Source organism: Spea bombifrons, chromosome 2 (genome assembly GCF_027358695.1).
Source record: "Spea bombifrons isolate aSpeBom1 chromosome 2, aSpeBom1.2.pri, whole genome shotgun sequence".
In the NCBI taxonomy this organism is placed as follows: domain Eukaryota; kingdom Metazoa; phylum Chordata; class Amphibia; order Anura; family Pelobatidae; genus Spea; species Spea bombifrons.
Window position 1 is genome coordinate 1,785,845 of NC_071088.1, and position 27,948 is coordinate 1,813,792.

General features: G+C 45.0%; 1 protein-coding gene across 1 annotated transcript; it reads right to left on the minus strand.

Annotated features, from left to right (window-relative positions):
* Nucleotides 1–4,597: 4,597 nt before the first annotated feature.
* On the minus strand, nucleotides 4,598–27,680 carry LOC128473016 (erythroid membrane-associated protein-like). The gene is made up of 5 exons (XM_053455041.1): nucleotides 27,346–27,680; nucleotides 26,351–26,611; nucleotides 7,659–7,994; nucleotides 6,323–6,583; nucleotides 4,598–4,951 (listed from the first exon to the last, which is right to left on the minus strand). The coding sequence occupies exons 1-5, from the start codon at nucleotides 27,479–27,481 to the stop codon at nucleotides 4,845–4,847; spliced, it is 1,101 nt and encodes a 366-aa protein (XP_053311016.1). The 5' UTR covers nucleotides 27,482–27,680; the 3' UTR covers nucleotides 4,598–4,844.
* Nucleotides 27,681–27,948: the final 268 nt, after the last annotated feature.

Genomic DNA, 27,948 nt, shown 5'->3' on the forward strand with positions numbered 1-27,948 from the left:
ACTTCATAAGCTTCATAAAGCAGCTTAAACATGTAAATGAACCCCCTTGTCCTATAAATAAAAAGTCATCCAAGTCATGTATTAAAGAACCAATACCCGTTTTAAACTTAATAACCCATTCAAGGAAGGAAGCAAACATTTCAAAATAAAAGCATGATAAAGAACGGCCCGTAGGCAAAGATTTGTCGAAATAAATTTTCCCATTTAATTGAAAACCTAGAGAATTAAAGCATCCAGGGTTAATCGGCAATAAACAAAAAGCAGATTTGATATCATCTTTAGACATTAATGCATTCTTCCCATAAGCAATTACCCAATCCAGAGCATCTTCAAAAGAGGCATATTTGACAGGAAAAAGGTCCACGTCTATTTCATCGTTTAAAGATTGACCCGCCGGGAAAAGACATGCGATGAATTAACCTAAAAGAACCTTTTTCTTTTTTGGGAACTAAACCTAACCGAGACAAACGAAAACATTTAAACGGAATATAATCGGAAGGACCTGCTATTCTACCTAATTCAACTTCTTTTAACTCTTTCTTAACTCTTTCTTAAAATTATTAACCCAACAAAATTCCTCAGATTCATAAACTGGGATTTCAAAACCTTTACTAAAACCATCAATCAATATTCTGGCCTTCTCCTTGCTTTGGAAGATGTTTAAAAACAGAAGCATTTCTTCCAGTCTCGCTGGAGTCGGCAGTTTTTCCACTTTGAAAATTGACCTGTGCATTAAGTCTTTTAAAACACTTATTAGCATTTATGTTTGTATTTACAATTTCCTTGCCATCTGCATTGAGATTCATTGAATGCCCAACAAACACCTTTTTTCTGCATCAAAGGGTTAAACCCCATTTCATATTACTATGCACTGAAATCATAGTTATACCACGCAAAGCCGCCAACATTTCTGTATGCCTCCAAAACTGACTCTAAATGTTGAAATAGACCCAATGCTTAAATTTGGCTGTTTTTCACACAACACGCCTGAAAAAATACAAAATGCCTGTAACCAATTGTTCAACGATCTGGGTTACAGGCCTATGGCGGTCGTCATCCTTCTCTTTATCTTGCTTCATTCAAAACTCTTTAGACGCCGGTAACAGAGATAAAATATCCATATAGTCTCCTCTCCAAATCGTCTTTTACATTTTTACTAAGGTGGTAACCCAAAGCAGACAATTCACAAGTTAATGCTTCCTTCAAACATCCCTCATTATCCCTATTACTACCGACACATATAACCTTATCTTCAGACTCCTGCCTCCATGCAGGACCTGGACCTTGCTGAACATTCTTTAAAATATTATTTAGTAAATCTGCCACTTGCCCTAGCTTCTCTAAACTTTTTGCCCCAGGAAAGCACTCACCCCTGCTTGGCACTGCTCCAGCACTGCTTGTTCCTTCTCCAGGGTCTTGCCACTCTTCTTGCAGCTGCTGGAAGCTTTCCTTCTCTCTACTTGTTCCTGTCTTAGCAACAGGGATATTCTTTTTAAAATTAAAAACGTCTCGCGCCGCGAATGCTGCTGATTTCACCAATCAGCAACGCAAATTTTCCCGCCGCAAAGCAGCCAATCACCTGAGGTACCTGATTTTCCCTGCCTAACAACACTAAACTGGTTTTAGCTGACCAAGCCCGCCAATATCTAAATACACTCACCTAACCTGACCTTTAATAACCCCTAATGTCCAGCAATGGACAATTACGGCGCTGTTTAGTTAACCTGCGCCTTGCAAGAGTTAAACTTTCAGAAATACAAGCATCCAATCCGAAAAAAAATGTTGTTAAAGTTAAGGCAAAAAATGTATGCGAAAGGTAATAAAGCTGACACAAGGTTGGCTAATAAACGACGACTACGAGCCAGATGATAAGGAACCCCTCTTGGATGGTGGTGGAGGAGTTTGTCTCCTACTATTCTAAGCTTTATAATTTATATTCAGATCAAACTACTCCACAAATCTTCAATAGACGCTAGAAATCAATATTTGGCATCCCTTGAATTACCAAAACTTTTAGAAGAGATGAGTAATCAGTTGGAAGCCCCAATATGTACAAAGGAGATAGAGGGTACGGTAAACAATCTACACCCGGTCCAGATGATCTTACGAGTCAATACCACCAAACCTTCCTCTCTTGGATCTTTTTCGCTCTTTTATTGCTAAAGGAGTTACCCCTGAATAAACCTCCATGCTCATATTGTTACTATCCCCAAGCCAGGAAAGTCTCTGGATGCCTTAATGATCTCAAAATTTCCGCTAAAATGTAGGCAAATAAACCCAGGAGATTCTTTCCCTTTCTATTGCACAAGGACCAGGTGGGTTCTGTTGGGGGCCGTCGGGGGGGGTGATAATTTATTAATGTCACTTGGGAGGCCTCCAGATCTAAAACACCAAGTCTTCATTTATGTCATTATATGATTTACGTACAAGAATATCTTCATTTAGCCCACTCTAGCCAGCTGATTTTTGCTGGTTTTGAGATCCTATTGGACCGCTCTCTTTAGGGCCTAGTCAGGTAACATCCCCCCCGATCACTCGCACATTATAGACGCAAATTTACAGTAATGCCCTGGATACGCCATGTCATATTTACCTCCAACAATGGTTTAATGTTAGTACACATTTGCATTTATTTAAAGTTATACGGCTCCATGTTTATTTGTCATTAATCTCAAAATCAAAGATCTGAACTTCGCATAACTCCCTTACTCAGAGCTCGCTCCGTTATTCTGGCTCCTCTACTCTTTCATCTCTTTATTCATCGCTCTCTCTTTCCCTTCTTGTGGCTCTCCTGAAACACGTGTCCTCTGCTAGCCGCCATTGTAGGTCTGGATCAGATGTAACAGAAGCCCAATCCATGGGGGGGCTGTGGTAGAAGGTGAGAGGCCATATGTGGCTACGGATGAGAAGGGTGTAAAAGCCTGGGGTGGGTTATAATTCGGTCCTAATCCATGTATGAAGGTAGTGGGGACAGTGCCGTGCGTTACCTGACCCAGCAATTACCTACCCAATACCCCCTTTAAACAAACACAGCCACTAAACAGATTTAAACAGACATTTATTACATAATTTAAAGAACAGAACCATAAATTTATAGATAATGTAAATAACTTAAAACTAGAACTTTGTAAACTAATATAAAAATACAAAAAAACTGTCCTTACCCGCCATCCACTGAAAACTTTCCCCCCATCCAACACAAATCGGCATACCACCAACCAAACCAATGCGACCCACCAGCCGTCCATAAAGCGTGGTGGGCACCGTCCATATCAACCCCTCTTCCCTACCAGCAGCTTTCCTTCTCCTCCAATTATAATCCCTGACTGGCGAGGACATGACAACCAAGCTGCAGAACCCAAGTGGCCCTGAACACCAGACTCCTCACATACAGACATAACACTGCGCTCACTCCCACTCATACGTGTGCCCTGTCCGCCCAGCTACGCTACTCCCAGGGGCCTTGCCATAGATTTGGTCTCAGAAGACGGTACACAGGTTGATCAGATCTGCACTTTAGGTCTTGTTACAGGAGGCGCACACAACATATATAGTCTTCTCCACGGCTTTCTGAGTGTCTCCGCAGTAGGGGGGTCTCTGGAGTCTTGTGCGAGAACATACTCTAAAGAAAAATAGAAAAAGAAATACACAAAACATAAGTATACGGCAAAGCAAAGTGAAAAACCAGTCAGCAGCAGCAAAAATGACAGTAACAGAAGAATGACAGGAAAAATAATCAGGAAAAAAGTGTTTAAATATCCTTCCCGGCAAAAAAATCCTCTAAACTCAGATCACTGCATGATCAGGTGTCCTGGCGGCTGTCTTGCACATGCTCAAAACGCTGGAAGTCAAAGTCCATCGCTGCCAGACAGAGCCAATCAGGTGTCGGCTGATGATGATCAAATCACTCCTGAACAGTAGGAGCGACCTGATCATTATGAAAGGGACACTTGGATTTATACATACAGAATTCTGATCATCTGCCTGGTGCCCTTCCCCCCTGGGCACCCTGCTGTAAAATGCCCCGGCGTACAGAAAACAGGATCACCCCCCCACACACACACACGAATATTCTCCCGTTCCTGTGTTCAGTTCGGGTGAAAATTTGTGTACATTCTTCCTGTTTTTTTATTTTTCTTTTTAGAAGGGATTAGTACGGCAGCTTTGGTGCCAGGATTTTAAAGGTCCATATGATCAACTCTATACAGTCGCTTGTACAGACCTTTAACTCCTGATGGCTGAACTTGGCCTTCAGAGGTTCCAGGAGTTAAAGGTCTTCCAGGAGTTCAAGAAGGAAGCTCCTTCATTGGTTGATGCCAGAAGAGCTCCCTGCCAGTGACCAATAGAGTCGCTTGTACAGACCTTTAACTCCTAACGACGAAACTCTGCCCGGTCTCCCCCACTCCAAGAGTTAATGGATTGTACGAGCGACTCTTCGTGTTGTGTGTCTTCGTCTTCATATACATTTTGCCGCCGCCATGTTCGTTTCTTCGGTATTCGGGCTGAACAATGAAAAGGCACCCTCCGTGTTCGTTTCCATGTTAGCCCGAATCCGGATGCAGAAGTCTACTGAATACGTATAGAAAATAATTCAATACAGCGTGATACGGTAAAAGTTACAAATGTTGGCCATTTACATTCAATAATAACTCAACTTTCCCTGTCTACTTAATATGAAATTATAGAAATTTGGTTAATATGGGATAAAGATCTTCATCTCCGGAGATTTCATGTGAAATTTGAAAAAAGCAGAATTTCCCAAGGATACAAAGTTACAGAAAATGAAATGAATGAAATGCTTGCGCTGAGACACGGCCGGTGCTGCCGGTGTGGGGGACTCACCTTCAGCGATAGAAACAGCAACAGCCTAGAAGACCACCCGCTGTACAAAGGAGCCCGACGCATATCCACAGCCCACGGCGGCCTCGGTCACCTCCAGATGCTCCGCTCTCTAGAAAACATATAAAGACCGCAGTTCACAGACACAGCGTAGGAAAGCACGGCGGGGTTTGTAGTTTCTCTGGGTTATAAAGTTGCCGCCTTAACACATTTTTGTCTTTGGGTACAATTGATGATGTTATTTATTGTGGTTGTGGTTTATTGCGGTTAAATTCTGATATTAAGAAACTGAAGCTTTAGTGCTAAAAAAAAAAAAACTAAACGATAAACCGTGTTCTAGCCGGCAAATCTGATCAAATCTGCCATAACACGGTAGGAAGGACTAGTTACCTGCCCCCCTGGGACCCCTGCTTTTTGGATGAAGGTAGTTAATAGACATATGCAAATGAGCAAAAAAACATTTGGGCTAATTTTATGGTTGGTTTTTGGCCAGTTCGTTTTCAGGCAACTAATTATGTTTCTTGCCCATTCAGTTCAGCCAAAAATTCAGGGAAATTTTTAAGTCAGGAACTCACATTCACTCTCTCACACTCTTGTTCATTCTCTCACAATCCTCCAATCAGGGGAGAGGACACCATCAGACGCGCTGCCATAACGCCCTCAGTTTAAGTTAGGGCAAAATGCGAAGCTTTCAGTGATGTCTTCTCCACGAATTGGAAGATTGGGGAGAGGACGTCATCGCAAGCGTCACCCTTTTGGCGCAAGTTCCCGCCGGGTTATGTCCTCAGAGATGCAGACGAAGATAAAAGATTGAAGAGTGAAGAGAAGATAAAATATAGAAGATGCGGTAGAAGTCGGCAGAGAGGTTAGGGAGACATTTAGAGAGTGTCAGAGAGAGAGAATGTGAGTGAATGTGGGCCGGCGTATTTCAGACTAAGATTTTGAGCTTTTTGTTTCGTGGAGGGTCTGACCTCGTTTTCGTGGCTTTGTACAAACCGCTGAAGTTACCAAAATTTTGTCAATTTGCACAAATCCGAATGCACAGGTCTAGTAGTTAATAAATCCCGAGGGGGCTCGACTTCCTTGCCTTTAATAATCCTTCTCATAAGAAATGCAGATGCGACGTTGAGTGGAAAAACGTCTTTGGCTACATTTAGAAAAAGAAATGGAACCTCTTACCCAAAAACATAAAACAGTTCAGGAAGTAAGTAGACTTGTTGCATGTGTTGGGACATCGGCATGCGCATATTCTGTGTTTCCAGACTACTTTTTTGCCATTTGGCTTGAAGGAGAAAACCTGGAGTCCTTCCAACGTCTGACACATCCAGCCACCGATAGAATGGTGTTTATTTGATTAGAGGACGCTGGGAAATAATTCCCACTCTGCACATTATTCCTCCAGGCATTTACTGTAAAGCCGTTCACATACTCAGCAATGCTTGGAAACAGTTACTTCACCCCACATGCAAATTACCCCACTCACCGGGGCAGGACTCGGAAATCAGGCTGGAATTTCTCTCACTGATCCGGTTCCTCACTGAGCAGCTGATATTCCACGCGGCGGCTGAGGACACGGTGATGTTAACTCCACTCCCACTCACTGAGGAGTGAAAATCCTCCAGCTCTATCCTTCCATTCACACTCAGTGAGTACACTGGATCTGATCCGTTCTGGGTCCAGCAGGAGATCTCAGCGCTGCCATCCGGACGGCAAGAGAGATTCAGGAGCGGATCTGACACTGGAGCTAAGAGTGGTAGAGGGTAATACAGTGAGGGTATTAAACATGCATGGGATAGACATACGGCTCCTGAATCTAAGACGAGACCAACGACTGATTAAGGTTTGAGTCGTTACAGCAGGAGAAACGGGAGACTAGACGGGGGCCAGATGGGGCCGATCTGCCGATGGGTTCTAGATTTCTATGACCTATTTAAATAAATCATATTAAGAGTAGCTTAGAATTTTCTGTCTGAAAATATAAATACATTTTTGTACTTTCACTTGAAGTTACTGCAAGATGCAGATTATAAATTTACAAGAGCAGAGCTCTCCTCTCCTTCTGTACCAGTACGTTACTGCGAGTTAGTATGTGTTACTGCGTGTTAGTATGTGTTACTGCGAGTTAGTATGTGTTACTGCGTGTTACGGCGTGTTTGGGTGTTACTGCGTATTAATGTGTGTTACGGCGCGTTATGTTGTTGTAATTTATTTTTTCTGCCCCCTTTTATAACAGTGCTATATAAATAAATGTGATGATGTCATCAAGATTATGCCTTTGGGGGTAGTATAATCCTGGCAGGTGGTCTCTTTATAACATAGTAAAGGCCTTCTAGTTGACTTAAATCAGGCTGTCCGACTTCATTCCCTCCATTGAGAAACGAGCAGCCTTTAAAATATCTACAGAGTAGAGCCCTGCGCGGGACTACTTTTTTAATCCCGCTCCCACGGTTTTTAATCCCGCTCCCGCCATGTGGGTGTTCCGCTCCCGCCCGCTCCCGCCACTTTTGTGGCCAATCCCGCCCGCTCCCGCCACATTTGTGGCCAATCATGCCCGCCTCCCGCGCGGCTGCCCTCGAGTTGTTACCTCATGGCGTCTCTTCTCTTGCTCCGCCCAGGAACAAGGCGGAGTCACAGGAAGTGACGTCACATCACGTGACTCCGTTTTGTTCCTGGGCGGAGCAAGCTAGGAGACACTGTAAGGGAGCAGCAAGAAGGCAGCCTTGCGGGACCGCCCGCTCCCGCCCGCAGCCCCAGTAAGACCGCCCGCGCCCGCGGGACCCGCCTCCCAGTGCAGTGCTCTACTACAGAGTCCAACTTACCAATAACCGTCAGTCTGACCTCGGTGTCTCTGTGATTGGCCGTGTTCATCACTTGACAGACATAAACTCCTTCGTCACGATGCTTCACGTGGGTCAGAGTCAGGTCCAGTCTCCCGTTAGACAAGTCAGGAGACATGTTGGTGCGACCTCTGTACTGAGGAGCCTGGTGCTTTAAATCGAATTGTCCTTCATTAAAGGCGAGAAGCACCAGGGATGGTTTAGTGCCGATCTTCTTCACCCATGACACCAGCAGATCCTCTGTGCCAGATATAAATGGGACTGAACAGGGAAGGACGGCGGTTCCATGAAGGACAGCAGTGACAGTCGGTACGGAACCTGTTAGAGAATGAAAGGAACATCACGTGTATTAATATTACTCCGCGGCATTAAATAATAACAGCACTGAGAATCCTCTGTTACTGAGCCGTTCAGAGGTTTTATTAACAGACATTTAAAGTAGTAGAGGGGGGATAGGATGCTTCAGGGTAACATCACTGCATGTATGAATTATAATATGATATACGAGTGATGCGTAACTTGAAAAACAGTAGCTTGGTGGCGATGGGTACAAATACCGGCACTTACTGCGCTAGTAATGAGTGATAACGTGGATTTAGTGGTGGTTACTGCGACCCGGTACACTGTGATAAATGACCGGGATGATGTCAGCAGATGCGTGTTATATAGAAAGGATAGAGATGGCAGAGAAGGAGCCAGGGAGCCCTTTATGTAAAAAAATAACTCTCCCCTGATTGGAGGATCGGGGGGGAGGAAGTTGCTTAAAGAGCCGTCACTTTGGCAGAAGCTCGTGCCAGGTTATGTCCTGGGAAATCCAGAACAAGATTGAAGAGAGAAAATAAAAGATGAAAGATAGAAGATGAAGAACAAGAAGATGCAGAAGTGGAAGCGGTCATCGGAGAAGGTAGTGAAACATTTAGAAAGCATGAGAAAGAGAGTGAATGAGAGTGTGAGTGAGTGAATGGATGCGAATGTGGGCGCTGGGGAACAAATTTAATTCCCAAATAAAAAATACCCCTCGATTTTAGCCCGAAGCAAATGGGCAAAAACTGAACCATTTACGCAAATCTACTATCATCACTCAGTGCAGGTTAATATACGGACAGAGGCTCCGTGTGATAGGATGTTAATCTGACCAATGACTGTCTAGGAAAGGAGCTATCGGGAGTTTGTGAATCTTTTAGATCAATTTGGTGGTTTTTACAGTCATAGAAAATATCTCCTTATCTCTGGCTCACAGCCAACCATTCCGAAAGTATTTATTGTGTCTCACGTAGCCCCGTTACCAGTATGTAGAATATAATAATCCTTACAGGATGCGTAACCTATCAGATCGCGCGTCCGTGGATATAGGAGGTCTCTGCTCAGCAATCCATACATCATATACAGAGGGATGTACGGATAAACTCGTGAAAAGACATTTACAACCTATGGCCACAAAAGAGAGATATCCCAAAGAGACAACTAATAAGAATAATTAATATTTAGATTTGGTGATCCTGACAAGTGCAAAACTGGTAAGTGTGGAGTTAACCGCCAAGAAGGCGTTAAGACTGTCAGATAAGACGGAAGGAGGGGTATAAATTGTACACTTGCCCTGTTTATTTAAACTGTTTTCCTTTTTCTGGAATACCATGTTGGGAAACGACACCCAGTGCACATCTTGCCTCACGTATTCACTCCTGAAGCAAATGCCCCAGGGGCGATATCGTTGTGTTAAGTGTGAGCAAGTGGCCTACTTGGAATCCAGGATAGCGGATCTAAGAGAGCAACCGGCAGCACTGAGGGACATTAATAATAATACGGAGAGGAGCCTACTCCTTACTGAGCAAGCGCTGGTAGGGGTGAGTGCTGTTGAGGGAAGAGATGGGACAGAGGAGGTTTGTAGAGCACAGAGCTGGGTCAGTTGCAAGAGAGGAGTGGGGGAAATATGTTTAGGGAGGCTAATTCTGGACTTGCTCAGCCCAGTTTGCCAGTTTGTGCGAGGATGTTGGGGAGATCAGATCTGGCATTACTGGAGCCGGCAGATTCACTCAGCAGCCAGGTGAGTAGACACTCTAGTGCAGATGGGAAATAAAATGCTAGGGAAGCTAGACAGGTGCTGGTGATAGGAAATTATTAGGAAAGTAGATAGGGGAATCTGCCGCCAAGACCCAGAATGCCGAACGGTATTCTGTCTCCCGGGTGCGCCATGTTGTGGACGGGGTGGACAGATCGTTGGGAGGGGGTGATGATGATCCAGCGGTCGCAGTCCATGTCGGTACCAATGACAAACTTCCTTAAAAAAGATTTTATGGCACTAGGCGAAAAACTTACGAAAAGGACCTCCAAGGTAATATTTTCAGCAATTACCTGTATGCACTACATTAGAGAATCAGCGGAAGCTTAGGGGGGCTGCGAAATTGGTGTAGGAGGGTGGGATTTGGGTTTCTAGAGAACTGGGCAGACTTTGCAGTCGGCTACAGACTCTACAGCAGGGATGGACGGCATCTCAATGATGAGGGGGCTGCGGTACTGGGGGAGAAGATGGTAAGAGGGTTGGAAGAGATTTGAAAACTAGAGTGGGGGGGTGAACATTAAAGGGGTAGCTGGAGGAGGCTCAGCGCAGGGCTTCGCTTTGGGACGTTGGGAAAGGAATGGCGGGATCAGTTTATATATTGAAAAAGCTGAACCACAACATTTTGTGGCACATAAGTTGGAAAAAGCTTGGTGGTGATGGCTACAAATGCCCGTAGTTTAAGGAATAAGATCCCTGCACTTTACAACATTACATTTATTTATAAAGCGCCGGCCGATTCCGCGACGAGCATAATGACTGGGAGGTTGCCATACCACAATACATGTTATATAGAAAGGATAAAGATGGCGAAAAGGGGGGGGGTGCCATTTATGTAAAAAAAAATAGCTTAAAGGTAACTCTTATACAAAGTAATAAGGAGAACCTAGAAACCATTCGGGTAACTTTAGGACTTTTTAACAAAGCTGTTCCCATTGGCGTGATGTACAGACCCCCTGGACAGGCAGAGGAGCGACCATCTACTACTTGAAATAGTTATGTGGACTATTGGAAAAACCAAAGAGCCGGGTCAGCCAGGAGTAGAGATGTCCTCCTTACAGGGACTGAGTCTGAGGCAGTTGGTAGAGGAGCCGACAAGGAAAGAAGCTGCACTGGATTTAGTATTTACAAACGGAGACTTGATTTCAGGTGTCCCTGTAGGAGAGCGTTTGGGCTCCAGGCATCATCAGTCAGTGCGCATTAATATCAGGAGAGATGTTACATTACACCAAGGTTTTTGATTTTAGAAATGTGGATTTTCCAAAAACGGAGAGGCTGGTAGGCGAGTCTTTGAGGGTCGGGAGATCTTTAGATGGAGTCCAGGAGAGATGGGGCTACTTGAGAGATGTCCTGCTAGAGGCAGCAGAACATTGCATTAAAATTGTTAGCAAGAGTAAAAGACTCGGGGATCAGGTTACAGCTCATTCATTCACCGACTCAAATATTGGGGTGTAAAGTAAATAAACAAATAATCTGGATTAGGCAGGCAGGAGCATTCATAGACTGTAATGAAAGGTGCCGGCCAGTCGTCAGGGTGAGTGTGAGTGCAGGGAGTGACAGGGAAGCAATAACTGCTGATGAATTGCTTCATTTCAATGAATCACTCAAAATTAGCTGATTCACTTTACAGATCTGAACTCCCCAGCGCTGTTTACAGCAGGAGAAACGGGAGACTAGATGGGGGGCCGGATGGGTTTTTACATTGAAATGTATATTTTACAGCGATCATTTCTAGATGTTTTTTTTTACCTTCGCAGGGTGCCCAGGAAAGCAGGAACAGCGAGAGAGCGATGCCATGGATCTAAAACAGCGAAGTTACTGCATTATTACAAATTACACGCTTTTTACGTTTAGTGGATTTTTGGTGTTTTAGGGATTGTCTCGCGTGTCAGTCTAGGAATCAGAAATTCAGAGATCACAGAAGGAAATGTGGGGCCACGAGGGCCACAGACAGCCCTGGATTTTGGGCTATCCCAACACAGCTCAGTAAGAAATGTTGAAATGAACTTAATGTCTTTCTTTCCAACAGATTCCTGATCTGTCTTCAGCCCCTGAGCTCGGCTTTAGGGTATTAATAGGGCGAGCAGGGGCATTATTTATACAATTATACAAATGACTTCAGTCTAGCCCTGCAAACCGTTTCATGTTCCAGGAATCATTTTTGGAGATAATTATTGGGAAACATTAAAAAAATGATTCTGGTGCAAAGCCTGGAAAGTGTTGTATTCTGTCAGCGTCACCCCTTCTTACCCAGCAGAAAAACTTCATTTCCGAGACGGCCGTCCCTCGAGTCTCCGGATTTTATCTGAATGGAAAGAAGAGAGAAAGAAAAGATTTAAATAATGGAGCTGTAGCTTCTTTTCATTTGTAAACGATGAGAATAGAACCCAGTGCTAACGATTCGTCAGTAAGGTTTATGTTACTATTTTGCAGTTAATACAGGAAACCTGTAGTTTGAAAGGTTTATGTTACTATTCTGCTACTTGTTCAGAGAACTTCATTAAAATTACACTGAATTTGTGTCGGGTTATTTAGGAAATCCTAATGGAATCCGGATAAATTAACAGGATCTTTCCGCAGACGCTGCCTGAATATCATCATGAATAAGAAGCCAAATAAAACATTGTTTTTATAGAAAAGTGAGTTTTTAGACTGAAGTTAAAATACCAGAAACTTTTCATGATCATTACCGGTATTTTATTTTTTTTTGCAGTAAAACTAATTTTTTTCAGAAAGACAGCCTTAAACTGTCACCGCATCATGCATCCCCTATACTCATCTCTTATATTATGGCGTCATTTTACTGGATTTTCCTTGGACCTATCAAACGTGGTCCAAGGAAGGAAAAGCGGTGAACCGGGGACAGGGTCATGGGCAGCCGAGGCTCGTTGATGCCCGTGGGGGGCGGAGGCCGGCCTGTGGGGTCAAATCCAACAGTCAAGCTCCTGTAGCTCCTGTAAAGTTAATTCCGGTTCTGATAGAAAGGAGTCAGAACACCCAGAGCATCGCAGTTTGTTGCGAATGGGGCTGCGTAGCTCCAAACCAGTCAGGGAGCCCATGCTGACCCCCGTCCGCTGCCATAAGCGCCTACAATGGGCACCTTAACATAAGAACTGGACAACAGAGCAATGGAAGAAGATGGCCGGTCTGAAGAATCACATTTCCTTTTACATCACATGGAATTGCCAGGTGCCCTGAAATTACAGACATTGAACTCCCATAACAGGATGAATGAAAAAGGTAAGAGATGAGGCAGACTGTTGCCAAACTTAAAGATCATTTGCTGCGAGCAGGTAATGGAGGAGGGGAGGGGTTTTTCGTGCGAAAAGAGGGAAAAGGTGAGGTGTATGTATGAACTAGCTATAAGAATGAAACATGACATATCTCTGGAATCTACTTCCACCGAACCTTCAGCATTCACCCTCCCAACATTCAAGAAACATCTCAGAACCCACTTCTTCAGAGACGCCCCCCATAACCTTCCTGTCACTGATACCCCCCCACACTACCTCTCACCCTGTCACTGATACCCCCACACTACCTCTCACCCTGTCACTGATACCCCCACACTACCTCTCACCCTGTCACTGATACCCCCCACACTACCTCTCACCCCTTCACTGATACCCCCCCAATACCTCTCACCCCGTCACTGATACCCCCCACACTACCTCTCACCCATCACTGATACCCCCACACTACCTCTCACCCATCACTGATAACACCCATGCTACCTCTCACCCCGTCACTGATACCCCCCACACTACCTCTCTCCCATCACTGATACCCCCCACACTACCTCTCACCCCGTCACTGATACCCCCCACACTACCTCTCACCCACCACTGATACCCCCCACACTACCTCTCACCCGTCACTGATACCCCCCACACTACCTCTCAGCCGTCACTGATACCCCCCACACTACCTCTCACCCATCACTGAAACCCCCCACACTACCTCTCAGCCGTCACTGATACCCCCCACACTACCTCTCACCCATCACTGAAACCCCCCCACACTACCTCTCACCCGTCACTGATACCCCCCTACACTACCTCTCACTCGTCACTGATACCCCCCACACACTACCTCTCACCCGTCACTGATACCCCCCTACACTACCTCTCACTCGTCACTGATACTCCCTACACACTACCTCTCACCCGTCACTGATACCCCCCACACACTACCTCTCACCCGTCACTGATACCCCCCACACTACCTCTCAGCCGTCACTGATACCCCCCCACACTACCTCTCACCCGTCACTGATACCCCCCTACACCACCTCTCACCCATCACTGATACCCCCACACTACCTCTCAGCCGTCACTGATACCCCCCCACACTACCTCTCACCCGTCACTGATACCCCCCTACACTACCTCTCACCCGTCACTGATACCCCCCACTACCTCTCACCCGTCACTGATACCCCCCACACTACCTCTCACCCTTTCTCTGTGCCTTATCTTTGTCACTCCATTCCCTCTAGATTGTAAGCTTGTGAGCCGAGTCTCTCCACCTAATGTATCGGTTTGTCTTAGTCTGTCAATTCTCGTCTTGTCAGACCCCTTGAATTTATGTATTTTATTAAGCGCTGTGTAAACTGTTGGCGCTGTATAAATAAAAGATAATAATAATAATAGTAATAATGACGGGTTATGAAGGATGAATGAATTCATAATAGGTACTGTCAAGGGGTATTGAGAGTAATGGGAGTGAAAGGGTTAACGTATTAGACCATGGACTGAGAGGGTTAAAGTGCCGGATCATGGAGGGTAATAGGGGTGACCACGAAGGTGCACCGCGTTGCACGCACGGGGCAGGTGTTTCGGGGCACATCCATGTTATTCCCACGATTTTGTTGAGTTTCTTTTTTAATTCTCTCATTTGGGGAACCGACGCAAATTATAGATTTTTTTTCAGCACAAATCTTTTCTTTTGAAACCATATTCATACGCATAAGACATCGTTTCATGAATAAAATGTGTGCCTCCTGTCAGCTTTTGATCTGAAATAGCTGTACATCCATACGGTGTCAAGGGGTGAACAATATCCAGGGGAGGGCTGGCAGCCTTCGGCCGGGGGGGGTGGGGGGTCCCATTGCCTATGGCTCTCTATATCAGGCCACAGGACGCGGACAGAAGCAGCTTCCATGGCAGAAGATTTCTCTTTATCCCGCTTTACGTGGAAGGTAATTGTTTATTGGCAGACGTTCCGTTTGCTGAGAGTTATACTAATTGATTTTGGCAGAAAGAGACCAATTGAAGTGTTAAAGTGTTAAATGCGTCTGCACTGTGCGAGGAATAATAATGAGGGAGAGATTTTGCAGCCTCGTCACCCACAAAGCTACGGCAGAAAAAAGCAGCTACGCGTTTTTATGGCTAGTTTCATTCTGTCATTCCTGGATAAGGTCAGCATCTGAATATATGAAGCTGTTATACCACTGCCCGGGTACAGAAGCGTTCGATCTCCCAAGCCGTAAATAGTTATGCAACTGCTGTCCTCACACGGCAGCACAGACATAAGCCTAGACTTGTTGCTTACTATTCTTGTCACTATTTATACTCCACACATATATATATATATTATACTGAACCAAGTAAAACCGAAACACCTCCATGCTGACAGACATCTGCGCATGCATTGAATCCTCATTGCTTCCTCCAAATTCAAAAAGAGTACAGGAAAGGAGAATGAAGGGAAGTGTTAGGGCCACATGACTGCATTGCGGTTGTGTCGCAAGAAACAGCAGGTTTTGAACATGTTAAAGAAATACCATTGCTTCACCCCGATTTTGAGTATTTTGTCGGTTTGCTGAGGATGTTGCCTTCTACACCGGCTATGCTGTCTTCTCCGCACATGAGGTAGTTAAATCAGAACCACTCGCTGCTCAGCACAGGAGGCGGAGCTGAAGGCTCTCGCTGGGGCCTGTCTATTGGCCGAGGGTAAGACTGCTAATATCTATACTGTTTCCAGGTATGCCTTTGGCATTGCACATGATTTTGGACCGATTTGGCGGGAAAGAGAATTCCTAAAAGTGCTGAAGCTGTCATGGACACGTTACTACTCACAAGGAACTGGGAATCATCAAAGTCACGAGAAAGCAGCTGATGCAATATCTCGAGGTAATGATTTCGCAGATAAAGCAGCAAAAGCGGCTGCACGGAAAGCCCTGAAGCAGAATGATTCAAACTGCCCTAACAACGGAAGGAATTGAAACCCCAGTTACTATGGATATACTGAAAAGCTCACAAAAGCAAGTAGGTATGGATAAATGAGAATCATGGATTTGACTTGGTGCTAAGAGAGAAGAAGATGGATTGTAGAAAAAGAATGATAAAATATGTCTACCTAGGACGGTATACCCATTGGTGGCCAGGTAACTCATGGAAGAAATCACTGTTCTCAAATGACTATGCTCAATCTGGTCCAGAAAGTTTGGATTGCTCCTGGATTTACAGCCACAGCCACAAAGTTTACCCAGGGGTGCTTGATCTGCGCAATATATAATACGGGGAAGACAGTTAAGACACCCCAGAAGCACTTACCCAGGCCTTTATACCCATTTCAGTGATTGCAGATTGACTATATTCAGTTACCCAAGTCTGGGGTATATGGATATGTGTTGGTGTGTGTAGATGTCTTTTCAGGTTAGCCTGAAGCATATCCGGTGGCGAAGGCAGCAGCAAAGGCTACGGCAAGCAAACTCTAGACGGGACTGGTAGGTAGATTTGATTCACCCGAAATAATTGAAAGTGATAGAGGCACATATTTCACAGGTGAAGTAATGCAATAGATTTTGTCACAATTAGGGGTAGAACAGGCCTTCCATACTCCTTATCATCCCCAGAGTAGTGAGAAGTAGAGAGATTACATGGAACAATCAAGAATAAGAATCAGAAGGCAATGGAAGAGAGACAGGGAAACCCTGGCCAGACTGCTTGTCGTTAACGTTATTTTCCATCAGATATAGTCCTCAAAAGAATGTCTCCATTTGAGATTCTGTTTGGCAGTGCCCCAAGAACAGGACTGTATTTTCCTCAGCTGTAGGCTATGCATCCTGGTAGTATGGTAGCCTACGTTCAAGCATTACAGAAAAGACTTGATGTGATACATAAACATGTGTTTGGTTCTATTCCAGACCCAGACGCTAACGATTCTACTCACAAACTACAACCCGGAGATCGGGTAGTGGTAAAGAAATACGTGGGAAGAAGCCTCGAGCCCAAATTCGAAGGGCCTTGTCAGGTGTTGCCGACCATTTCCACGTCTGTGTTGTGGGAAGGCAAGCTGCACACATGCCAGCCATTATAAAAAGGTCACCATACCTGAGGACAAGGCTGAGAAAACATTATGAAGTAAAGCTGATATGTGTTATTGGGTATGACTGATGCCAAGTTAAATGAGCATGCTATGTGTCACGTTCTGCCCAGGCTGCGGAGCTGCATATCTGTCTTGCTTTAGTTTCTCTGCTTTGCTTCGATCCATTCCTGGATTTCATTTTGCTTTGTTTTGATCTTCCATTCCTTGCTTCAGCTTCAGCTCTTTGCTTCAGCTCTGTTTCCTTAATAACGTGTGCCCCACCTATGTGTTCTGTTTGTCTCAGTCTTCAGTCTAAAGCAGGAGTGTCCAAGTTTTTTCTGCAGTGGGCCACTTCATCAGAATTGTATACGTGCGCGGGCCGCACTAATTTTTCACTGTGACAAAAAATATGGCCTTTAATAAAATATGCAGATTAAAATAAAGTAAAATGACACAAAACCTTTACTCTTCCTCTCACTGATTTCTGGGCCTAGAAAGTTTTGCGTCTACAAATTCAGGATTCCCTAGATTTATTCTAGGGATGAACTAAAATGAAAATTCTGGACCAAAACATTCAGGGTTCACTTAGCCAAAACCGAAAATGACCCCCACCTTTAAAAATAATAATAAAAACTCACATTTTTAATAAAAGCAGGTAACACACAATTGGACAAAATTAGCAATATGACTTGGCATGTTAGCAATCACACTCCTATCATACCCAGGCAACCAGTAAATGCTGGTACCTAGGCATGATGGGACTGTGCTCGCTGTGATTGCTGTTAGCAATCACACTCCTATCATGCCAAGTCAGCCAGTACATGCTGGTACAGGGTGGCTGTAAGTGATGTGCAGACCCCATACTGCTGGCAGCATCACTACACAAGGGGGGCAGCTAGCTAGGTTTCAGCATGTACTGGCTGACTTGGCATGATAGGAGTGTGATTGCTAACAGTAGTCACAGTCCCATCATGCCTAGGTTCCAGCACTTACACATCCATCCAGTAAATGCTGGAACCTAGGCATTATGGGACTGTGATTGCTGTTAGCAATCACACTCCTATCATGCCAAGTCAGCCAGTACATGCTGGTACAGGGTGGCTGTAAGTGCAGACCCCATACTGCTGGCAGCATCAATACACAAGGGGGGCAGCTGGCCAGGTTTCAGCATGTACTGGCTGACTTGGCATGATAGGAGTGTGATTGCTAACAGCAATCACAGTCCCATCATGCCTAGGTTCCAGCACTTACACATCCATGCTATCACACACACACACACACACTCATTTATTCATATAATCATTCATTCACAGATTAATTCCCTCAATCACACACACTCATTCAAACACCCTCCCCACCCCCTTACCTGCACTGCAGCTCCTCGATGCCGCTCACAGACGTCAGCAGGGGGCGCGGCCTCCCTCTGCCTTCTCTGCTAAAGCACAGAGGAAGTAGGATGTCACGTGAACTCTGCTTCCTCTGTGCAGTCCAGAAGACCCTCCCACAAGTAAGTAGCAGGGCTTGAGGTGCGGCTCGCGTAAGATCGGTTGCCCTGGCTGCGGGCCGCATGTTGGACGCCCCTGGTCTAAAGGTATGTCTCAGTGCTATGTGTTTGGTTTGCATGTTTGGTTTACATGTTTGGTTTACATGTTTGGTTTGTTTCATACCACTGTCAGCAGGGATTAGCATTAGGACCCACCGTCATTGGAGTACTTTGGCGTAGTGGTGGGCTAAGCATACTATGGCCATATCATGTGACGGAATCTCCAATTGTTATCAATCAGTCTTAGGCTAGTTTCTGTATTCGTGTTTGTCTGTCTCTTATGTGCCTTTGCCCTTCTTCCTTGTATCATCTGAGGATTCCGGTTCCTCTCTCCTCTCCCCATGTCCCAGTTAATATGGCCTATCCTTGCTTAAAGGAGAAGCGTCCGAGGATTCCGGCTCCTCACTCCTTCCCCTGTGTTCCTTGCCTTCTTCCCTGTCCTTTGTAGTGCCCTGTATCATGTATATCTTGTCTAGTACTGTTTATTCCTTGTCTGGTTCATTGTAGTGCCCTGTAACATGTATGTCTTGTCTGGTGATGTTTCGTGCCTGGTCTCCCTGTCCCTTGCTTGTTATGTTTGTTTCTGCTATACCCTTTGCTTAGCTTCCATACTCCCAGCCTGCAGCATCCTGCACGTGATTCTAGTGATATGCTTCATGCCTGCTCCAGGATGCCTGCAGGATATATCTTCACTTCATTCTGGACTTCATCCGCTGCCATATCAGGGCGCTGGTGTTTGGCTGCATTTCCCTAGGTGATCATCACCTGGGCGAGTGTGGTCACCCTGCAACCAGGCCCTGTCCAAACTCCACTACTGCACTGTGACTCCTGCATACAAACATCGGGCGCGCTGGGTCCTTTCAGTCATCTGCTTGGACCCAGTCCGTGACAGTATGACACTGTACTAGGAGTAGCAGGTACAGGGACGGGTATCCTTAATTCATATGGTATTGAAATCAAGAGTAGGGAGAGATATTAATTCTGCTTTGTGATTGCTGGGCACAATGGTTGCCATCTATATTTTTGCCACAGAGATATCTGCTTGACTATGATACAGAAGTTTTACAGCTTTAATAATAAGGGAATACTTGAAACTAAAGAAATCTTGCAGAATATAACTAATTTTGGTAATTATACAGCATGTAGTTTACAGTAACTCTATATGATACAGCAGAAAGAGAATTCACGGTAAGACCTACAACAGGTCATATGACTGTGAAACGTATGTAAGTGTTTTGTCTGCAGACCAGAAAATGGTGGTGAAGATGTAAAATTAGTTAGTCGTTAGTCCTTCTGAAAATATCTGGTCCTGGGACAGTATACTCACTTAAGGGGGGATTGTGGAAGAATACAATATATTGTCCCACATAGAAGACTTATAAATAAACTGCAATCTCTGGGTTTAGATCCCAATGTTGTTGAATGGATCAGGGAGCGGCTGAGTGACAGAAAACAGAGGGTTGTAGTCAATGGCGTATATTCAGAACAAGGTCTTGTTACCAGTGGGATACCTCAGGGATCTGTACTTGGACCCATTCTCTTTAATATTTTCATTAGTGATATTATAGAAGGTGTTGATGGAAAGGAATGTTTATTTGCTGACGACACAAAAATTTGCAGCAGGGTTGACGTTCCTGGAGGGAGAAGCCAAATGGCAAACGATTTGGGTAAACTGGAAAAATGGTCAGAGCTGTGGCAATTGGCATTTAATGTGGATAAATGCAAAGTAATGCATCTGGGGCATAAAAACCCAAGGGCAGAGTATAGAATATCTGAGACGGTCCTAACCTCAACGTGTGAGGAAAGGGATTTCGGGGTAATTATTTCTGTGGATTTAAAGGTAGGTAGACAATGCAGTAGAGCAGCAGGTAATGCGAGCAGAATGCTTGGTTGTATAAGGAGAGGTATTAGCAGTAGAAAGAGGGAATCGCTTATGCCGCTGTACAGATCACCACTGAGACCTCACTTGGAGTATTGTGTACAGTACTGGAGACCGGATCTCCAGAAGGATATAGAAATGTTGGAGAAAGTGCAGAGAAGGGCTACTAAAATGGTTTATGGATTACAAGATAAACCTTACCAGGACAGGTTAAAGGATCTTAACCTATACAGCCTGGAAAAAAGACGGGACAGGGGGGATATGATAGAAACATTTAAATACTTAAAGGGAATCAACAAGGTAAAGGAAGAGAGTTTATTTAAAAGGAGAAATAGTACCGCAACAAGAGGACACAAGCATAAACTAAAGGGGCAAAGGTTTAATGGTAACATCAGAAAATATTACTTTACGGAAAGGGTAGTGGACGCATGGAATAGCTTCCCGGCAGAGGTGGTAGATGTTATTACAGTGAAGTCATTTAAGCAAGCATGGGATAGGCATAAGGCCAAGCTAGATATAGGATAAGGGCCGGTACTAAAGGAAAGAACTCAGAGGTTGGGCAGACTGGATGGGTCTACTGGTTCTTATCTGCCGTCACTTTCTATGTTTCTATGACCATACCCTGGAACTTCTCGGCTCCCTTGCAGGACGCGGCCACAACTGCACACTGACGCCAGCGGGCGGTCCCACTGACGTCGGCGGGCGGTCCCTCTGACTTCGGCGGGCGGTCCCTCTGACTTCGGCGGGCGGTCCCGCTGACGTCGGGGGGGGCGGTCCCGCTGACGTCGGGGGGGGCGGTCCCGCTGACGTCGGGGGGCGGTCCCGCTGACGTCGGTGGAGTTCCCACTGACGTTGGTGGACGGTCTCGCTGACTTCAGGGGAGTTCCCGATGACGTCAGGGGTTGGTCCCGCTGACATCGGTGGGCAGTCCCACTGACGTCAGGGGCGTTCCTGCTGACGTCGAGGGCGTTCCCACTGACATCTGGGGGAACACCCCCATGTAAAGGAAAAATGGGCAGTGAGCGGGGCTGGTCAACCCGGAGGATTCGGGTCTTGAACCGGAGCAGCGCTCACCCGGCAATATCTGGGCCAAACACGGAGAGTTCCCAGGTATTGGGTATATGAGTCATATTTTATTGACCTTAGGTCCTTACGCTACTATCGGATTTAGATGTTTATAAATAAAGTATAGACTGTCTATGTACGAGTTTCCATATCGCAAAACAGGAACCTATGATGTAAGAGAGAACTTATGCTTCAGTAAGGGATATGTTAAATACGCCCCTATAATCATAATAACTGCTGACTATTAAGAAATGTTTGTTATGTCTTTACTCTTTTTTAGATGGGTATAAATATATGTGCTTGTACGCAAAAAAATTATATTCCTTAAACAAAAAGGAACATCATGAAAACTGCTTTTCTTTCTCAGAAAACCGCCGCACTGCAGAGGTGGAAATTTGGGTGCATTTTTCACCTTTTTTTTTTTTTTTTTCCCCTTTTTTTATTAAATTTTTTTTCACCTTTTTTTTTTTTATATACACTGGAACCAACCTCCTATCTACAAAACAAGCCCCATATTTGCAGGTATACATAAATAATGTATGGAAACATAACATAGCAGGTATAGATCAACAGAATAACACAAAACCCCAGCTTTGCAGGTATAGATCAATTGTAATTCACACAAAATCTCTGCATTAAAGGTATAGGTATAACTTGACCAGCACACAGATAACACACATAGGATTTGCAATCTTTGTCCCCTAACAGCCCAACATATGACATTTTTGTCCCCAAACAGCCCACCCTGTGCCATCTTTGTCCCATAAACATGCTACCTGTGCCATTTTTTATCCCATAAACACCCTGCCCGTGCCATCTTTGCCTTTCCAAAAATCAATTATTATTACATCTATAATACACACAGACACTTTTACAGTCACTCACTAATTCACGCATTAATTAATTCTTTCACTCATTCACACAATTCTTCCACACATTAATTTATTTATTCTCTAACTCATTTACACAATTCATGCACAAATTAATTTGTTAATTCTCTCATTTATTCTGACTTTATTTCAATATTCTTATTACCCTCTTTTCTCACTCCCTACCCCCTCTACCCCTTCTCACTCTCTACTCCCTCTCCACCTTCTCACTAGCTACCCCTCTCCCCCCTTTTCTCACTATCCCCCCCTCTCCCCTCCTTCTTACTAACCCCCCACCTTCAGTGTCTTCGTCGCAGTGCGCGCTGCTTCACTGCTGAGCGCCGGAATATGACCTCATGAACTGAACTGTTGGCACCTTGACGAAGGCACTGAAGACAGAAGCCTTGCAGAGGAGAGTGAGGGGCGCCGAGCGGTTGCTGAAAACTTGGGCGACCTCTTGTCACCACTCTCTCTGCTCCACGTCTAGCGCTTTCTCCGGGCTGCAAAAACCCCCCCCAGTGTTTCAATTGGGGGCATATGGGGGGGCACAGCATGATGTAGAGGGGCATGGCCCCCTCTGCCCCCCCTGCCGACGCCACTGTGAGCAGTGGCAGCCTCGCGTGCCGCTCATGGTTGCCGACCCCTGCTCTAGGATCAGGTTACAACTGCAGTTCATGATTCACAGACTGAACTGTTACAAATGAATCGTTCGGTCTACTGAACCGATTAATCCGGATCACTGAAAAGAATCGGATCTAAGATGAATCGTTCAAGAACCGGATATCGCCACTGCAGAACCCAAGTGGCTCTGAACACCAGATTCCTCACAGACATAACACTGCGCCCACTCCCACTCATACATGTACCCTGTCTGCCTAGCTACTCCCAGGGGCCTTGCCATAGATTCTGGTCTAGATTTGGTCTCAGAAAACGGTACACGGGATGATCAGATCTGCACTTTAGGTCTAGTTACAGGAGGCACACACAAGATGTTTGGCCTTATCCACAGCTTTCTGAGTGTCTCCGAAGTAGGGGGGTCTCTGGAGTCTTGTGCGAGAACATACTCTAAAGAAAAATAGAAGAAGAAATACACAAAACATAAGTCATAGAGAAGGAAAAGTGCAAAATGGGCAAAGGCACAGACAGTAGACGGCAAAGCAAAGTGAAAAACCAGTCAGCAGCAGCAAAAATGACAGTAACAGAAGAATGACAGTAAAAACAATCAGGAAAAAAGTGTTTAAATATCCTTCCCGGCAAAAAAAATCCTCTAAACTCAGATCACTGCATGATCAGGTGTCCTGGCGGCTGTTTTGCACATGCTGAAAACGCTGGAAGTCAAAGTCCATCGCTGCCAGACTGTCACGTCCTTCCCAGGCTGCGGAGCTGCATATCTCGCTCTTGTTTCAATTTCCCTGTTTTGCTTCAATCCATTCCTGGATTTCCTTTTGCTCTGTTCTGATCTCCCATTCCTTGCTTCTGCTTCAGCTCTTTGCTTTAGCTCTGTATCCTTTATAAGGTGTTCCCCACCTGTGTGTTCTGTTTGTCTCAGTCTGCAGTCTAAGGTATGTCTCAGTGCTATGTGGTTTGATTATATGTTTGGTTTGTTTCGTACCACTGTCAGCAGGGATTAGCGTTAGGGCCCACCGTCATTGCACCCTGCTGTAAAATGCCCCGGCGTACAGAAAACAGGATCACCCCCCCCCATGTTATACTGAATACTAGACCTGGGCGCTGCCCAACTCTTTGTATTCATCTTCATGGGGGGAAAAATCTTCGTATTCCACGGATATTCTCCCGTTCCTGTGTTCAGTTCGGGTGAAAATTCGTGTACATTCTTCCTGGTTTTTTTTCTTTTTCTTTTTAGAAGGGATTAGTATGGCAGCTTTGATACAAGGATTTTAATGGTCCATATGATCAACTCTATACAGTCGCTTGTACAGACCTTTAACTCCTGATTGCTGAACTTGGCCTTCAGAGGTTCCAAGAGTTACAGGTCCATAAGAGCGACTCTATTGGTCGCCGGCATGGGCCTCCTCTAGCATCAACCAATAGAGTCACTCGCGCAGTCCTGGAGATTAGTTGGAGATATTAACAAGGACGAACATTCTTCGTGTTGTGTGTCTTCGTCTTCATATACATTTTGCCGCCGCCATGTTCGTTTCTTCGGTATTCGGGCTGAACAATGAAAAGGCACCCTTCGTGTTCGTTTCCATGTTAGCCCGAATCCGGATGCACAAGTCTACTGAATACGTATAGAAAATAATTCAATACAGCGTGATACGGTAAAAGTTACAAATGTTGGCCATTTACATTCAATAATAACTCAACTTTCCCTGTCTACTTAATATGAAATTATAGAAATTTGGTTAATATGGGATAAAGATCTTCATCTCCGGAGATTTCATGTGAAATTTGAAAAAAGCAGATTTTCCCCGGGATACAAAGTTACAGAAAATGAAATGAATGAAATGCTTGCGCTGAGACGCGGCCCGTGCTGCCAGACTTACCTGTAGTCGACAGAAGCAGCCTAGAAGAGCACACGCTGTACAAAGGAGCCCAGCGGATATCCACAGCCCAAGGCGGCCTCGGTCACCTCCAGATGTCTCTAGAAAACATATAAAGACCGCGGTTCACAGACACGGCGTAGGAAAGCACGGCGGGGTTTGTAGTTTCTCTGGGTTATAAAGTTACCGCTTTAACATCATCAATTGTACCCAAAGACAAAAATGTGTTATTTATAGGGGTTGTGGTTTATTGCGGATAAATACTATATAAATAATCAATTTCATCTGATATTAAGAAACTGAAGCTTTAGTGCTAAAAAAAAACTAAACGATAAACCGTGTTCTAGCCGGCAAATCTGATCAAATCTGCCATAACACGGTAGGAAGGACTAGTTACCTGCCCCCTGGGACCCCTGCTTTTTGGATGAAGGCAGTTAATAGACATATGCAAATGAGCAAAAAACCATTTGGGCTAATTTTATGGTTGGTTTTTGGCCCGTTCTTTTTCAGGCAACTAATTATGTTTCTTGCCCATTCAGTTCAGCTGAAAATTCTGGGAAATTTTTAAGACGGGAACTCACATTCACTCTCTCACACTCTTGTTCATTCTCTCACAATCCTCCAATCAGGGGAGAGGATACCATCAGACGCGCTGCCATAACGCCCTCAGTTTAAGTTAGGACAAAATGCGAAGCTTTCAGTGACGTCCCCTCCACGAATTGGAAGATTGGGGAGAGGACGTTACCGCCGGATTATCTCCTCAGAGATGCAGAAGAGTGAAGAGAAGATAAAATATAGAAGATGCGGTAGAAGTCGGCAGAGAGGTTAGGGAGACATTTAGAGAGCGTCAGAGAGAGAGAGTGTGAGTGAATGTGGGCCGGTGTATTTCAGACAAAGATTTTGAGCTTTTTGTTTCGTGGAGGGTCTGGCCTCGTTTTCGTGGCTTTGTACAAATCGATGAAGTTACAGAAATGTAGTAAATTTGCACAAATCCGAATGCACAGGTCTAGTAGTTAATAAATCCCGAGGGGGCTCGACTTCCTTGCCTTTAATAATCCTTCTCATAAGAAATGCAGATGCGACGTTGAGTGGAAAAAAAAACGTCTTTGGCTACATTTAGAAAAAGAAATGGAACCTCTTACCCAAAAACATAAAACAGTTCAGGAAGTAAATAGACTTGTTGCATGTGTTGGGACATCGGCATGCGCGTATTCTGTGTTTCCAGACTACATTTTTGCCATTTGGCTTGAAGAAGAAAACCTGGAGTCCTTCCAACGTCTGACACATTCAGCCACCGATAGAATGGTGTTTATTTGATTAGAGGATGCTGGGAAATAATTCCCACTCTGCACATTATTCCTCCAGGCATTTACTGTACAAGCCGTTCACATACTCAGCAATGCTTGGAAACAGTTACTTCACCCCACATGCAAATTACCCCACTCACCGGGGCAGGACTCGGAAATCAGGCTGGAATTTCTCTCACTGATCCGGGTCCTCACTGAGCAGCTGATATTCCACGGGGCGGCTGAGGACACGGTGATGTTAACTCCACTCCCACTCACTGAAGAGTGAAAATCCTTCAGCTTTATCCTTCCATTCACACTCAGTGAGTATGTCGGATCTGATCCGTTCTGGGCCCGGCAGGAGATCTCAGCGCTGCCATCCGGACGGCAAGAGAGATTCAGGAGCGGATCTGACACTGGAGCTAAGAGAGTGGTAGAGGGTAATACAGTGAGGGTATTAAACATGCATGGGATAGACATACGGCTCCTGAATCTAAGACGAGACCAACCACTGATTAAGCTTTGAGTCTTTACAACAGGGGGGGCGACTAGACGGGGGCCGAATGGGGCCGATCTGCCGGCGGGTTCTAATATAATCAACCATATTAAGAGTAGCTTAGAATTTTCCGTCTGAAAATATAAATATTTTTTTGTACTTTCACTTGAAGTTACTGCAAGATGCAGATTATAAACTTACAAGAGCAGAGCTCTCCTCTCCTTCTGCACCAGTATGTGTTACTGCGGGTTGTGGCGTGTTACTGCGAGTTAGTATGTGTTACTGCGTGTTATGTTATGTTGTTGTCATTTATTTTCTCTGCTCCCTATTGTAACAGCGCTATATAAATAAATGTGATGTCATCAAGATTATAAAAACAGTCGGTAATGAAGAAATGGACACATGAAGCACAGTTTTTGTGTATTAAGTCTGCTGGGGCCATTTCCAGCCCAAACATGTCTTTAAAGGGTGGGTAATAAGTCAGAGACATTGGGGTGGAATATGTGCCTGTTTTTATATTTATCGCGTATAATCCAGGAAGTCTGTCTCTTTGTAATATAGTAAAGGCCGTCTATTTGACTTAAATCAGGCTGTCCGACTTCATTCACCCCATCGAGAAACGAGCAGCAGCCTTTAAAATATCTACAAAGTCCAACTTACCGATAACCGTCAGTCTGACCTCAATGTCTCTGTAATCCACCGGGTTGGTCACTTGACAGACATAAACTCCTTCGTCACGATGCTCCACGCGGGTCAGAGTCAGGTCCAGTCTCCCGTTAGACAAGTCAGGAGTCATGTTGGTGCGACCGCTGTACTGAGGAGCCTGGTACGTTAAATTAAATTGTCCTTCAATAAAGGTGTGAAGCACCAAGGATGGTTTTGTGCCGATCTTCTTCGCCCATGACACCAGCAGATCCTCTGTGCCAGATATAAATGGGACTGAACAGGGAAGGATGGCGGTTCCATGAAGGACAGCAGTGACAGTCGGTGCGGGGCCTGTTAGAGAATGAAAGGAACATCACGTGTATTAATATTACTCCGCCAGGAGCTCCACCATCTGCTGGCCGAGGAACTTAGAAGCCAATGAAAGGTGAGGTTATCATTATGGAGACTTAAATCTCCCTGATGTAGATGGGAAAAACCAAACAGCCGGGTCAGTCAGGAGTAGAGTCCGAGGCAGTTGGTAGAGGAGCCGACAAGGAAGGAGGCTGCGCTGGAGTTAGTATTTACCAACTGAGACTTGATTTCGGGTGTCCCTGTAGG

What these genes read in the sequence shown, in the direction of transcription:
- LOC128473016 (XM_053455041.1), bottom strand. Translation starts at nt 27,481, where the DNA reads ATGACTCCTGACTTGTCTAACGGGAGACTGGACCTGACTCTGACCCGC. An exon ending in GGTCAGACTGACGGTTATTG is followed by an intron (nt 6,584 to 7,658) that starts GTAAGTTGGACT and finishes TACCACTCTTAG; the next exon opens with CTCCAGTGTCAGATCCGCTC. An exon ending in GATTTCCGAGTCCTGCCCCG is followed by an intron (nt 4,952 to 6,322) that starts GTGAGTGGGGTA and finishes TATGTTTTCTAG; the next exon opens with AGAGCGGAGCATCTGGAGGT.